Genomic DNA, 14,265 nt, shown 5'->3' on the forward strand with positions numbered 1-14,265 from the left:
CTCACACATTGGCAAAAGAAACTTTCTCCTAGCTCCTTTCTTTTGAAGCAGAAACACGTTTTGATCCTTGTTGCTTTTGGGACCAATACGAATGCGGTTTAGAAAAGGCACTCATTCTGCTTACTAACCCAGGCAGGAATAGCCTAGGCTGGATTAGCACACACCATTCTGCAGCTTTCCAGCAGCCTCACACATTGGCAAAAGAAACTTTCTCCTAGCTCCTTTCCTTTGAAAACCACAAACATTTTAAACACTGCTGCATTTTGGACAATTAGAAAGTGCTTAGAAAATGCAATCATTCCCATTATAAGTAAAGCCAGGAATGGCCTAGGCTGGAATAACATGCACCATTCTGGCAGTTTTCCAGAAGCCTCACACATTGGCAAAAGAAACTTGTGGAAGGATGGCTGCATGAAGCAGGCCATGGAAATTTACTGGACTTGTTTGAAATATCTGAAGAAAGTTGCAAGATCACCCTCACCGCTGAAGCACCAATCAAGGACAAGGACACAGCGACCTTCATCTAAAGTTAACTTAGAAAAGCAGAACAAATCACACAAAAATAAGGAACTACTAACCAAAAACAGGATATAGGGGCGTACTAGGGGTGGACTAAAAAATGCGCTAAGCACCCAATTAGCATGTCCATAGCTTGATAATTAGCATAGAATACGCCTGGTTGCTCTCTGCTTGCTCTATATAAACCGTGCTGTAACTCAATAAAGTTGAACTTGCTTTATCAATCATATTGATTGGACCCTGGCTTGTTCCACTTCAGAAACTTTCTCCTAGCTCCTTTTCTTTGAAGCAGAAACTCATTTTGATCCTTGCTGCTTTTCGGACAAATACAAATGCTGTTTAGAAAAGGCACTCATTCTGCCTACTAACCCAGCCAGGAATGGCCTAGGCTGGAATAACATGCACCATTCTGCATGTGAACTGCCAAGCTCTTTTCAAAGCCTACAAACTCAGGTGTAGTGGCAGCTGAACCCAGGTACCAGCCATGCTGACTTCTTAGCTGCTAGGCACTGCATGGCAGGAGAGAAAGGAAGGCTTACTTTATAAAAACCTGTACCATTGCTTCATTAAATTCTTCATGGGGGGATAAGAGACCTCCTGAAAGTGAAAGACAGCAACAAGTTAACACATGACAATTTATTTTCCTCAAGGTTTGCTCCAGCTTTCAGATTTAGGAAGTGTAATACATGGTCACATATTGTCTTCCTTTTATTGCTCATCTGATAAACAACATCAATGATGTGGCAAAATCCAGCTGAGGTCAGTAAAGCAAGCTGTGGGAATGCAGAATGCAGAAGAGTTGTGGGGTGCAGGTGCAGGAGAGCTGTGGGAACGGAGTGAAGAGAAGTGACAACAGGCAGATCCTTGTAATAACAGACTTTGGTTCTCACATGCAGCTGGCCACTTTATCTCAGAAGGGGTAGGTAATGGACCTTCGCTAACGAGAATAACAAGGCATGTATGTATGCAGATGTGGTGGGCTGTCCCTGACTAATTATGCTAATGGTAGGTGTGTGCTCTACTGGCTGAGTGTATATATTTGGGCTGTTATCATCAATAAAAATGGGCTTCTGCATAATTCACATTGAATCATTTGGAGACCCTCGAGGCTGGCCCAACACCATATTGGTCTATGGGCTTGTTTACTGTGGTCCCGCATCAAGCAATGATAGCAGGCAGCATGGCCTGCAACAGCCATGTAAGACAAAGAACACACCAATTCTGCTAGTAGTTATAAAAGAATACCTCTAAGGTTAGGGGCCAAATCCTTCTTTCCACCCCACAGGACTTTAGGTAAATACCAGCATATGGCTGTTTTTCTGTGAGGAGTACATCAACAGCTCAGAGGTTCTTGCTCAGACAGTTCACCAAATAATTGTTACACTGGAGTCTAAAAAAATGTGGTGAAAGCATTGTTAAAATTTCATACTGAGTCTAACATACATTTAAAATATTTTATTGTGTTTTACCTATTTTCTTCAATTTCACCTCAAGTTGCAACTGTTTTGTGCCTGAACTTCACAAATGCAGTCTCCTAATGTGGGAGCTATATGTGGTTACTGAGGTTATTGACCTATTTTAACTCTTCTTTTTGGTACAGATAACCCAGTCATGCTTCTACTTTAATTCTAGTAAGCTGGAACTCCTTGCTTTCTAGGAAACCCTTTAAACCTCTGTCCAAGGAGCGAGTCTAAAACAGTCTCTATCCCCCTCTATTTTTCTGCCACAAACTCTCAAGCATATTTATAGGGAGAGGAAAGACAATGGTGGAATTATTCTCTGCTGCCAAGGTTGTTAACGTCTGCAGGTAGCGGAGCTGAAGACCTGCTGGAGACTCAGTTAGCACTATGGATGCCTGCTTGAGGGCTTTAGAAGCCTTCATTTCTCCCTCTGCTGCCACCACCTGCAAAGTAAGAGAAACAGAAATAGCACAGTGACACTGTGGTTAAATCCACCTTTAGAATGAAGAGAACACAAACAAGCACTTGGATGCCTTGAACAATGACATGGGAGCTTGGGGTAGACGTTGCTGTGGATCTCACCTTTGCTTTTGCCTCTTGAGCAGCCTCTGCTTCAGCTGCCATTGCCCTCTGCATGGACACAGGAATTCTGACATCTTTGATCTCCACTCTGGACACTTTGATTCCCCAATGTTCTGTGGCACGGTCTAGGATAGTCTTAGGGACAAACACACAGACCACCATGAAAATCAGAGTGATGACAGAGAGATGACCATGAGATGCATCCTGCTGCTTGGACGGAAAGGAAGGCAGTGTGCAGAACTGCAGAGCAGAAAGGTGGAGCCCTCCAGGAGCACTAACACCCAAAATGATTTATGTGTGTATAGTCAGTACTACAACCATACAAAACTCTCAACACCAGTATCTGTTTGGATTCTCTACTGCCTCCTAAATTATGATCCCCATTCTCTCTTTAGATAGACACTTAGCAAACTTGGCCCTTTTACAAAGTAATATTATAGAAACTCTAAACTGGCACAGCACTGTTAAAGCACATAAAGCATCTATGAGTGAAAGACACACCATAGCACTGCAGCACTGACATGCTCTTCTGTGCTCAGGCTCCTAGATTCTGCTATAATCCGTATCACCACCATGTCCCTGGCTCTTCCCATGGTCATTCTCCTGGCTGGAGAGGAGTGCTCTATCTCTTTGATTTGATCATATCTTATCTCTGACTGAAAGGATTTCTTCTCTGCTCCTTCTTAGGCTACCAATTAAAAATCCAAAGCAGATGGCATTTTAGAGACATAAAACAGTTCAGTACTATACTCCTAGCTGTTATGACAGGAAATACAAGCCTTGCCTTGCTTAAATCTCAATCAAGTGTGTGCTCAAGATGTAGCTCCTGCAAGCAGGAGACTTATTTCTCACCACTTGCAGTAGCCTCTGTGGAAAGACTAAACTGATTTATTCAAGTCACTGGATAATTTCAGATTTTTCATTACTTCTTGATAGAAGATAAACCCTCTACAGAAACCTGGGGAAATACTCCTAGAATAACTCTTTCTGACTCTAAGTGATGGGATGTATAATTGTAAAACAAAACAAAACATGTTAGCATTGCTGAAGAATGAGAGAACTCATTCCTGAGTTGCTACACCCAAGAACTTGTCTTTACACATGTCAGTGGCATTTGAGAGATAGATTTACCTGGATATCATGTGCAATCTCCTCACGACCTGCTAGGAGCTGAGCCAAGCTCTGTGTACCAAGAACATTTCTCAAGGTTGTCTGTGCCAAGAGGAAAGTAGCTGAGTGGACATCAGTGATGTTAGCAACAGCACTGACAGCACTGTGAATCCTGTAGTACACCACCCCATCGACTTGGGTAGTAACAGCATCTTTTGTGAGAATCTGCATTCAAGAAATGTACAGAATTAGAAAAGGATCCATTAACACATCCTTCATCAAGGAAGAGCAATTATATATTTTCCCCCTCTAGTATAAAATAGTCCCTGATAATTCAAGAAAACTAAGAATTTGGTTTGGTTTCTTTGCCAGCCTCCTGAGAAATGACTTTAAGGAAGCTATTCCAGCCTCATTGAAGTTTAAACTGAGGTAAAAAGACGTTGTAGCCAGATAGGAGTCAGGCTCTTCTCCTAGGCAACTAGTGACAGGGTAAGAGGGCATGATCTGAAGCTGCACCAGGGATACTGGGAAACACTTCCTCACAGAAAGAGTGATTAGGCACTGAAATGGACTGCTCAGGGAGGTGGTGGAGTCACCATCCCTGGAGATGTTTAAGAAGAGCTGAAGTCTCACTGGATAGCTGTGAGACTTGGACAGACTGGAGAGCCGGCCACAGAGGAACCAAATGAGGTTCAGCAAGGACAAGTGCAGAGTCCTGCACCTGGGAAGGAATAATAAACTGCACCAGTATAGTTTGGGAGGTGATCTCAAGAGCAGGTCTGTGGAGAGGGACCTGGGAGTGCTGGTGGATAATGAATTATCCATGGGACAGCAATGTGTCCTTGTGGCCAAGAAGGCCAATGGGATCTTGGGGTGGAGTAACAAGAGTGCGTCCAGCAGATCAAGTGAGGTTCTCCTCCCCCCTCTCTGTTCTGCCTTGAGAAGTTCTGGAGGAAGGCTACAAGCATAATTAGGGGACTGTCTGATGAGGAGAGGCTGAGGGACTTGAGGCTTTTTAGTCTGGAAAGGAGAAGGCTGAGAGAGGATTTAATAAATGTTTATAAATGTCTGAGGGCTGGGTGTCAGGATGGGGCGGGGACAGGCTCTGCTCATTTGCTCCCTGTGACAGGACAAGAAGCAATGGATGTAAGCTGCAGCATAGGAGGTTCCACCTCAACAGAAGGGGAAACTTCTTACTGTAAGGGTCACAGACCACTAGAACAGGCTCCCCAGAGAGGCTGTGGAGTCTCCTTCTCTGTAGTCTTTTAAGGCCTGTCTGGATGTATTCCTCTGTGACATGAGCTAGATTGTATGGCCCTGTTCTGGCAGGAGGGTTGTACTTGATCATCTCTTTGGGTCCCTTCCAACCCCTGACATCCTGTGATCCTGTGAAAAGATTGGATGTGATGCTTGATGGCATGATTTAGCTGATGTTGTGGTGTTATTTGCTAAACTTGATGATCTCAGAGATCTTTTTCAGCCTCAACAATTCTGTGATTCTGTGAAAATGTTGTACATAGCTTTTAAGCGACTGTTTCAATAGTATTTTTTTCTGCAGTCATTAACGATGGTTATCTTCTTCCTTTCTTGTAGAAAGGACTGTTAATGATTTTATACAATGTGTGCAGTTTGGAAAATCTGTCACTTTCCAAAAACAATTTAACTGCAAAAAACAGCAGCGTATTAAATAAAAGCAAGGTGCAAGATACTGTGAGGGAAAACCTCTGGAAAATATTTAACTATTCATAGAGGAATTGTGTTACCTTTTGCCAGACAAGTCTCCTGTGCCTCAGCACACAGTTGGCCTCATCAGAGCACTAATGATGCTGTTTCTTCTCAGCATTGTCTCCCTGAAAGTAAATGCTTCACAGAAGCACTGCCAACCACTGCAGCCTTGCCAAAACTATTAGCCTTGTACAGCCCAGGTTCTGCTACCACCTTCCTTTCAGCAGTTTTTCATTTCACCACATGCACTCCTGCAGTCTGTACTCTGAGTAAAGTTTGTTTTGTGATTATGGAAAGATAATGGTCCAAGAAACTGTTTCTGGGGAATGCAGTGGGAAATCCTGGGGGCCAAAGGGTTCTTGGGGCCACTTCTTTCCCCTCCATTTTTTGTGTAAGGAAGGAGACAACAGTGCCAATGCCATGATCAGAAACATTGTACTGCAGTGAGGCTGAGCACACATGGAGCCAAATCTTTATCAGGAGGATAGGAATTGCTCAGCAACTGGTTCTTTGGATTGAACGCTTTAGTCAATGTTTGTCAATACACTCCTTCACTCCTGCTTGAAAAAGTTTTGTGTATGATTTGTCTGCCAATTCCTACTAATTTAGAGAGATTTGTCACCCATGTGTAATTTGTCTTTTCAGAAATGTGTGGAATGGGAGTATACTCAAGCAGAGACTACCACATCATTGAAAGCTTGTTTGAATGAGCTGCATGTCAGATCCAGTTGTATTAGCACAGTAATTTCTGGGTATCTTACACTAGTTCATTGCTTCATTTCCATGTTTGGAACAACAATATAACTGGGGATTTCTTAGCCTCTCCTGTCCTCTCTGTCTCTCATTCTAACTCCCTTCCCTTTGATCTCACGGTTCTGGACATAAGCAAGAGGAGTTTGCTTGACCTGCAGCAATTAATCTGCAAATTTTCATATGCAGAAGTTTTGTAAGCAGCTTAGAAGTCAGAAGATACAGCAAATAAACTAAATCTTATGTGGTGACTCACAGCTGCAAGACTGTAAAATACCTACATTATTTTTGATCATGCCATGAATCAGCTCTACCTGTCTTAGATGCCTGCTAGGGAATAGTTACCTCTTGTGGAGGAATGCTACAGGTAACTGTTCTAAGGTCAACTTTGACAAATGTATCTGTACATGGGATTATGAAGATCAAACCTGAAAAATAAAAATAACCAGATTAAACACTTTTGAAAGCTAAGTCTAGAACTAGGCATCCTGTACAAAACACACAGATGGAAACATCTACAGAATGGGGAACGAGTCCACCATTAGAACTTAATGACCCAGGGGAAATTGCAGTTCTGGTCTCAAATCTCTAATGAGACTCTTGGCAAAAGTTCCTTCTATGCCTTTGTTTAGTTTCCTTTTTAAATCATAATCCATTTCTGATACAGTATGTGTGTCCCCAGGAAAGACATCCCCCAAGTCCAGATTCCTGCAGCACCTGCAGGCTCCCATGCATACGTCCCAACATACATCCTGTGAAGAAGTCCCCAGTTTCCCTTCACTGGAAAGGAAGACTTGACATAACTATTTTTCTAATCTCAGCACCTTGCTTAGGTGCTCAGAGTCACACAGAAGAACTCTGCACCTGCCCTAGCTGCTCTCTGGATCACAGGACATTTGAGAAGGAGAGCACTTGAAAAGGATTTCTTTCTTTTATTTCAAATCGTAGTTTGCCCAGTCTCATTGCATGAAGGGTAACTGCCCCAGTGCAAATACTTGACATTGTTGTGTTTGGTTGGTGTTTGTGTGTTGTAACCTAAGCTAGGTGACTGTAACAAATTTGTATAGATGCAGTGTCCCTGCCCTGACACAGACAGTTTTTAGACCAGAAGAGCTGGCAGCAACAAAGAGTATTGGATGTGAGGTACAGTGAGAGAAGCCACAGTCACTCAAAAAATCTGTGGCACACCTGAAGACTGAATTTAAGTCTTCCTGGTCACCTGCCAACACCTGCAGCATAAGCTTAACCTTCTCTTTTTCAATCTAGGCAACCACAAAGCCGTGTATGGTATCAAAGGCCTCAGCCTTCTGGTTTGTGCTGTGACAGTGCAGTGGCTTCACCTTCTCTTCAGAAAAACAAAGACCCTGCAGGCAAAGGAACAGCAGTAGAGAAAAACATCAGATTCCCCTCTTACGGAATCACAGAATCACAGACTACATCCACTTGGAAAAGATCTCAAAGGTCAGCCAGTCCAACCCTGCACTAGCACTGAAGACTCAACACTAAACCATATCCTTAAACGTCACGTCCACGCACCACTTAAACACCTCTAGGGAGAATAACTCCACAACTGCCCTGTGCAGACCATTCCAATATTTGACAACCTTTTCAGTAAAGAAGTATTTCCTAAAATCCATCCTGGACCTTTCCCAGCACAGTAAGAAACCATTTCCTCTAGGCCTACAGTTAGACTGCATCTTAATTAAAAAAAACCATTACATCTTAGCAGATCAAAACTGAGTGTATTCACCTGGTCCCTTTGCTTTCTTGGACAGTATACGCCCCAGACGAAAGACAACAGCACGCTCATATTCTCTGATAACCTAGGAAAATATTTTACGTTTAGAATTTTACAACTGATTCAATTCCCACTCTATAGTCTGCATTTTTCAGTCTTTGGCATCCACGTTAAGTGTGGAAAAAAGTACAAACAATATGGGAACCAAATAACAAAGCTGCAAATCACCAAGCATTTAACTTTTTCCCCTTGTCTCATGATTCAATGAAAAAATCAGACCCTGGCCCTGCAAATAGGTCACAAAACATATCAAACAGTGTAATACTAATCAAACAAATTAGTGCATCAGGACTACTCAGAGCCTGCTATTCAGGGCAATCACTCTAGTGAATCACCCTTCAAACCTGCTTTAAATTAACCATATTATGCCCACGTCTTGAAGGGGCGTTTTGTGGATTTAGGTTACATGGAAGGAACTATCTTCCCATGTACTCGTGTTAACCACTATTGCTGGCAGCATCATACATGAGCTCTTCAGAAAAGTTTGTAGATTATTCTCCTAGTGTCATAATGGAAGTTGAAAATGCAAGAAACCAAAAGAGTAAGTTGTGGTGACAGAGAAAATCTGTGGAAGAACACAGATCTCGGTCCCAAACCAGATGCTTGCTACAAGCCCTTTATGATTTCAAAAAAATGAATGTAAAGTGTCTTGTCATAACTAACTAACTAAATAAATACATGTAACAGCGAGCATTCTCCAGGTACCTCAAAACACAATAACTTACCTTGATACATGCCCAGACGGAAATAGGAAAGGTAATAAGCACGAGCAGGAATGAAAAGGAGACCAGGATCCAGCCACAGACACCAATTCCTCCCCTTCTGTCAGCTATTAAAAATAAAAGGAAGAGAAGCAATTAATGCTAAATTTGAAAAGAGCTATTCAGGAGATGTAGATCTAGCCCAGCACAACCACGAGGGAATGCAAAGTCCACAGAGGCTCACACCCTCGTCTCCCCTCTCATGACTCAGAGAAAGACATAAGAGGTCTAAACAAGGGTTCGACCACTCTGCCCAAAAGGTTAAAGGGTTCAGAAAATCCATTTTGCAACAGGAAAGAAAAAGGAAAAATGAAAGGCATTGCCAAAGTTTGGGGCTGTGAAGGAGAAATAAGTCATTGGATGGAGTATTCATGGATGGAATCTCATGGGGTAACAGATTTAATTTGTGTGAAATAGGTACCAAGGAAAATGAGGGGAAATCCTGCTGTCTTTAGATGATCATTTTAAGGAGTTTTGGTGGACCAGTTAACCCACTGGACCATAAGCTTCAAAACAGTGCCTGTCAAAATGCGTGCTCATGTATTCTGGCCAGTTCTTTGGCTGTGTTCAGCACATCTCATCCCTAAATTTCACATAGTGCAATTTTTGCTATTTCATTGTAGTGAAATCGAAATATGTATCAGAATAATTTCACTATTTTAGTGCTTGAAGAAAAGGCAATGGTGAGTTGTTGTTCAAGCACTGAAAGTTTAGGAGACCCTTTGTAAGAAAAATGTGATCAAAAAGCAACTTCTCTTTGAAGGGGGAGCTGCTGGAGCTGCTGAGATCCTCAAAGAAGAGGTACATAAGAGGGCAAACAGGACAGTCCTGCCACCAGAATAGAGTGCTGCAAAGTCAGCTGAGTTTTGCTAATACAGAAATGCCTTGGATCGGGGTGGGAAGCAAAATCAGCAGGGATACAGGCTGATCTATCCCCAAGGGTTACCTAGCTGCCAGGTCTGGGCCAGAAGAGGGCTTTTGCAAGTGTGAGCATCAACAGATGGGAAGTCGAACACCACAGCCCATGTTTCCCGGTGCAAGAAAAAGAGGCAGAAGAGAGGGAAGAAGGCTCAGAGGTCTCCTCAGAGAACCTCCTCCATGTTAGTGGAAAGATGCAGTGTGTTATGGTTATGTTACTTGAAAGGTGTAGGGTAGCATTAGGAATTTCTGAGTGAGACAAAATTCATATGCAGATAAAATCTGATAAATAGAAAATAAACCAATTAATTTCATACTTTGTGAGAAAAAGCTTGTCACCACAGTGGAGCAGCAGAAGGCTACCTGATCTGTAAGGCACAAGCTAACAGTCAGCAGAGAAGAACTGACAGGTTTGTCAGAAAAACCACAGCAGCCCTGGAGGAGGAGACACAACACAGCCCTCCTGCAGCTCCTTCCTCTCTTGGGTACCGCAGCACACAGCTGGTCTGCGCCTGCTGGCAGTGTTAACTGCAGACTTCGGCGTTACAACCAAGCCCTTTGCTGCTTGCACTTTTGCCCATCCTACTTCTGAGGTCCCCTCTGCAGATATAATTCACATCCTTCCTGGTAGCACACAGATGCTACACTGGGAACCCATCTTTCTTTCAAATTGTTTTCAACAAGCAGTGATTTAAAAACTCTGCCTGTTTCATGAGTTATTGTCAGCCATTCTGCAATCAGTGGTAGGACTGATTTGAGGAGTTCCCCAGAACACATTATCATGCAAACCCTAAGGGTCACATGTATGAAGATAGAACTTTTAATATTTAATTGTAAGAATCTTTAATGCTTCATGTAATGAACTTCATTTTATACTAGTTGTATGTCAGTTTACAAAAGCTTTATAAAATGCCAGCAGTCATGTGTTTCTTAATCAGTGGAAAGAGATCAAGAAAACTCATAAAAGGGTAATAATAATTCTTAATCTGAAATACAGGAAAATTAATCATGAAGTGATGTTTTGTTCAGTGGAACTCAACATTCCACACTCTATTTCATTGAAATACACACACACACACACACAAAAAAAAAAGTCTGAAGATCTTTTTCTTCAGTGCCAAATTTGGTTAAGAAGAATCTCCTTAGAAGCAATTTTGGACTGTAGCATTATCTGCCACCATTCACATGAGACCACTGTGAAGATACCCGTTAGGGATGACAAAGTCCACAGACAGGGGGGAATTGATGGGAACAAATGCCTGCGTGCTGCAGATTGATATTTGGGAAGCTTAGAACATGCAGGGGTGGCTCTATATAATTTGTCACAGAATCACAGAATGGTAGAGCTCAGTAAAGGTCTTTGGAGATCCTCTAGTCCAACTCCCATGTTGAAGCAGGTTTTCCTAGTTAAGATTGCACAGGAATGTGCCCAGGAGTGTTTTGAAAGTCTGTAGAGAAGACAACTTCATTTCTCTGTCACTCTCAGAGCAGTTTATCCTTATTACCACAACAGGCAAAAAGCACAAATCCAAAACTTGACAAAGCACAACTTAATCTTTCTCCATAAGAACAGTCCTAGAGATCTTGATGCCAGCTAAAAACATAGATTCTAATGAGAAAAGCAGGATATGAAAGTATGCCTTCTTAACAGGGAATCCAGACCTAGCTCCCCAAAAGACACGACAGATATTCTCTGATTATCCCAAACTTCCAAACAATTTAACCACAATACCCGACATAGACTTAAATTCTGTTGTGGAGGGCCTGCAGGCCCCAAAATAGGCTTATTTATGCCTTGCCCTGCCTGGACATGTTTTTTTGTCCAAACCAGAGGTAAACACATTAAATGGATAAAAGGGGCACAACAGACCTAGTGCCAGGGAGTCTGGTCTGCCAGGACCCCTGTTTGTAAACATGTTGTGTGGACTTTCCCCACACACCCAGCTTGTGCCTGCCTAGTGTAAGGCCCATGTGATTCCCATATTTGGAGAAAGTCCAGGCCTGTGGCATTTGCCTACTATGGTAAGGTTTGGCTAACTGCCAACCTGATTGGTCATACTAGTGACCAAAGGGCCATTAATCTCAGCCCACATTCAACAAATAGGGGTACACAGGTAAACAATGTGCTCGGACTCCCTGCATAGCTCGGACCCTGTACATTGATTGCCTGCCTGCGTACTTCCTGGCAGAGCTCACTTAAGCCTGCCTATATATATGTGGAGCTCATAGTCTCCAAGCAGCCGTGCACCCTATTATATGCCCACTGCCCTATTATTGCCTGGCAAGCACCACTGCCGCTGAGCTAACCAGGAGCAGACTCTACTTGTCTGCACGCGATCGGCCTGCTAGCTGCGTGAGAACCATGCTCAGACTGCATGACATCCAAATCCTGCACCTGAGATCCTGCTTAAGAATCCCTGGAGAGAGCATCCAGACGAAGCCAGCAGCACAAAGGCAGAGATTGCATCCATCTATTTCCCCAAAGCTGGGAAGAATCTCTTTTCCCCTCAAGCCAGGAGGATTCCAGCCTCAAAGTCCACGGGCAAAGCTCCCCTGAAGTTTGGACACTGGCATAGTCTGTGATGTAGCTCTGGAGGGTGATTATTGATTAATAAGAGTTGTAAGTAAATGCTTGAATGCCTCTGTAATATCTGTTGCCTCTGCCATAGAGCGGGAAATTTCGAGTTTTCAGCCCATTCTGCTGGGCAAACAGCATATAGACCCCAAATGGTATTTGCCGCGGGGAAAAATCCTCTCTGTTTATAGTTTGAATTGTTTGCTAGTTAATTAATAAGTTACTGTAGATATTTATCTTAGAATGTTTTCATGACCATGTAGAATCATTTTAATATTAAATATACAGTGATTTGGGGTGGTAAGAGTGCAGAATATAGAGTTTAATAAATATATATTTTTATAGAATAATATCTCGCCCCAATTAATTTCTCCCCTCTGCCAAAATTGGCGTAGGCAGCAGAATACCCCTCCGTGACAAATTCTTCAAAAAGAATTTAAAAACACAGAAGTGTTAACAGAAAAACACAACAGTGAAGTATAAGGATCAGTCACAAACCAAGGTACCAGTCACTTGGTTTTGCCATATATGTGGATTACAATGGTCACAACCACCAAAAAACTTCACTTGGATCTACAGTCCAGACTAAATTGAGATCTGCAACACACTACAAAATGTGAAAGGTCATCAATCAGCAGTTGTGTAAAAGATTCAGGACATCTGCAAGATTTACTTCATTATTTATTGATACATGCATCGTGGTGTATCATGAACACATTTGATACTCAAAATCATGATGTGGATGTCAAACTGGAAAGGAAATTGAAAGCTCATGTCCAAGTTTTACTCTTGTGAAGAGTAAAAAGAACAGCAAGCAAACATCTCTCAAGTCTCCTACACCAGCAAAGAAATGGAGTAGACTAGGTGTCTTGCAACCACTGCCTACCCTTCTGCATTTTGCAGTCACCCAAATCAGTCCTGCCAAGACTCATGCTTGCCCCACCACACTATCCATAATTATGATCAGACACAATGGTAAAACAGCACACACTGCCAGTAACAGTTTGAGTTGGCATCAGTTCCCTTGGTTGAAGAGACCACCAGATATTCATCACGCATGTTTGAACATGTCCAGTATCCTTTTGTGGCTGAAAAGTTCTCCTAATAAACTCATACTTTCTCCTTTCCATCTTGCCCCTACCTACAGAAGCATATCAAGAGCCTCAGGTTTTTGGTCTCTGGAGTCATTTTGCTGGAAGGTAGATTCTGATGCACACTGGCAGGGCACAGTGACAGATTCTGAATTTTCATCTCCAGCATATTTGAGAGACATGATGAATGTCTAGGATCAAACATACTTTTTTCTTTGCTTAGGTTTGGTCCTTTTAATTATTATTGAATAATAAGCTACATGCAAACACAAAGTGAGGCTTACCAATTAGATGCTCCATGTTTTTCTTGGGTGTCTCTCTCTGGGGATCCATTACATCCAAGGGAAGCGCTGACCTCTCACAGGCAAGACAGCAGCGCACCTGGAAACTGCACAGTGCTCACACAAAGCACCGTAGAGAGAGGCAGGGTGAGAAGAGAAATCCCCAGTTGTACAAGAGCCCTCTGGGAGTTAGTTGCCTGGGTGAGGAGGGGATGTTTACAAAAACAAAAACTAGTGGATCAGGTTGTGTCTGACATAACTCCACAGTCTTCTGTCTGGAGATGTATTTGGCACTGTTAATTTTAGACCCCACAAAATCTAAACTGGAAGTTATTTCTGTAAAACAATAACATCTGCCACCAGAGAGAAAAAACAAGGACAAGACAGAACAAGATAAAACTTTGCTGGTTGATATATCCTCAGAAATGCTTTCTTTGAGTCCTTTACCAGGTTCAGCTCTAGTTGTGCCTTGGACTTCCTGACCTCATCCCTACCAGGCAATGTACCTATACTCCTCCCAGGTTACCTGGCCCTGCTTCCACTGTCTGTGCAGCTCCCTCTTGCTCTTTCGTTAGATCAGCAGGGCTCTATTCAGGCATGCTGGTCTCTTCCCTTCCTTGCTGATTTCTGATCAAGAGGTCTTGTTCTCTAAGGGAATGTCCTTAGAGATCTGCCAGCTCTGCTCTGCTCCTCTG

At 42.7% G+C, this 14,265-nt stretch overlaps 1 protein-coding gene across 1 annotated transcript; it reads right to left on the minus strand.

Moving 5' to 3' along the window:
- Nucleotides 1-1,140: 1,140 nt before the first annotated feature.
- Nucleotides 1,141-13,694, minus strand: STOML3 (stomatin like 3). Its single transcript, XM_064141050.1, has 7 exons — nucleotides 13,574-13,694; nucleotides 8,670-8,773; nucleotides 7,897-7,969; nucleotides 6,492-6,574; nucleotides 3,693-3,896; nucleotides 2,562-2,696; nucleotides 1,141-2,422 (listed from the first exon to the last, which is right to left on the minus strand). The coding sequence occupies exons 1-7, from the start codon at nucleotides 13,620-13,622 to the stop codon at nucleotides 2,222-2,224; spliced, it is 849 nt and encodes a 282-aa protein (XP_063997120.1). The 5' UTR covers nucleotides 13,623-13,694; the 3' UTR covers nucleotides 1,141-2,221.
- Between the last annotated feature and the right edge of the window lie 571 nt (nucleotides 13,695-14,265).

Source organism: Pogoniulus pusillus, chromosome 3, assembly GCF_015220805.1.
Source record: "Pogoniulus pusillus isolate bPogPus1 chromosome 3, bPogPus1.pri, whole genome shotgun sequence".
In the NCBI taxonomy this organism is placed as follows: Eukaryota; Metazoa; Chordata; class Aves; order Piciformes; family Lybiidae; genus Pogoniulus; species Pogoniulus pusillus.

What these genes read in the sequence shown, in the direction of transcription:
- STOML3 (XM_064141050.1), bottom strand. Translation starts at nt 13,622, where the DNA reads ATGGATCCCCAGAGAGAGACACCCAAGAAAAACATGGAGCATCTAATT. An exon ending in AAACATGGAGCATCTAATTG is followed by an intron (nt 8,774 to 13,573) that starts GTAAGCCTCACT and finishes TATTTTTAATAG; the next exon opens with CTGACAGAAGGGGAGGAATT. An exon ending in CCGTCTGGGCATGTATCAAG is followed by an intron (nt 7,970 to 8,669) that starts GTAAGTTATTGT and finishes ATATTTTCCTAG; the next exon opens with GTTATCAGAGAATATGAGCG.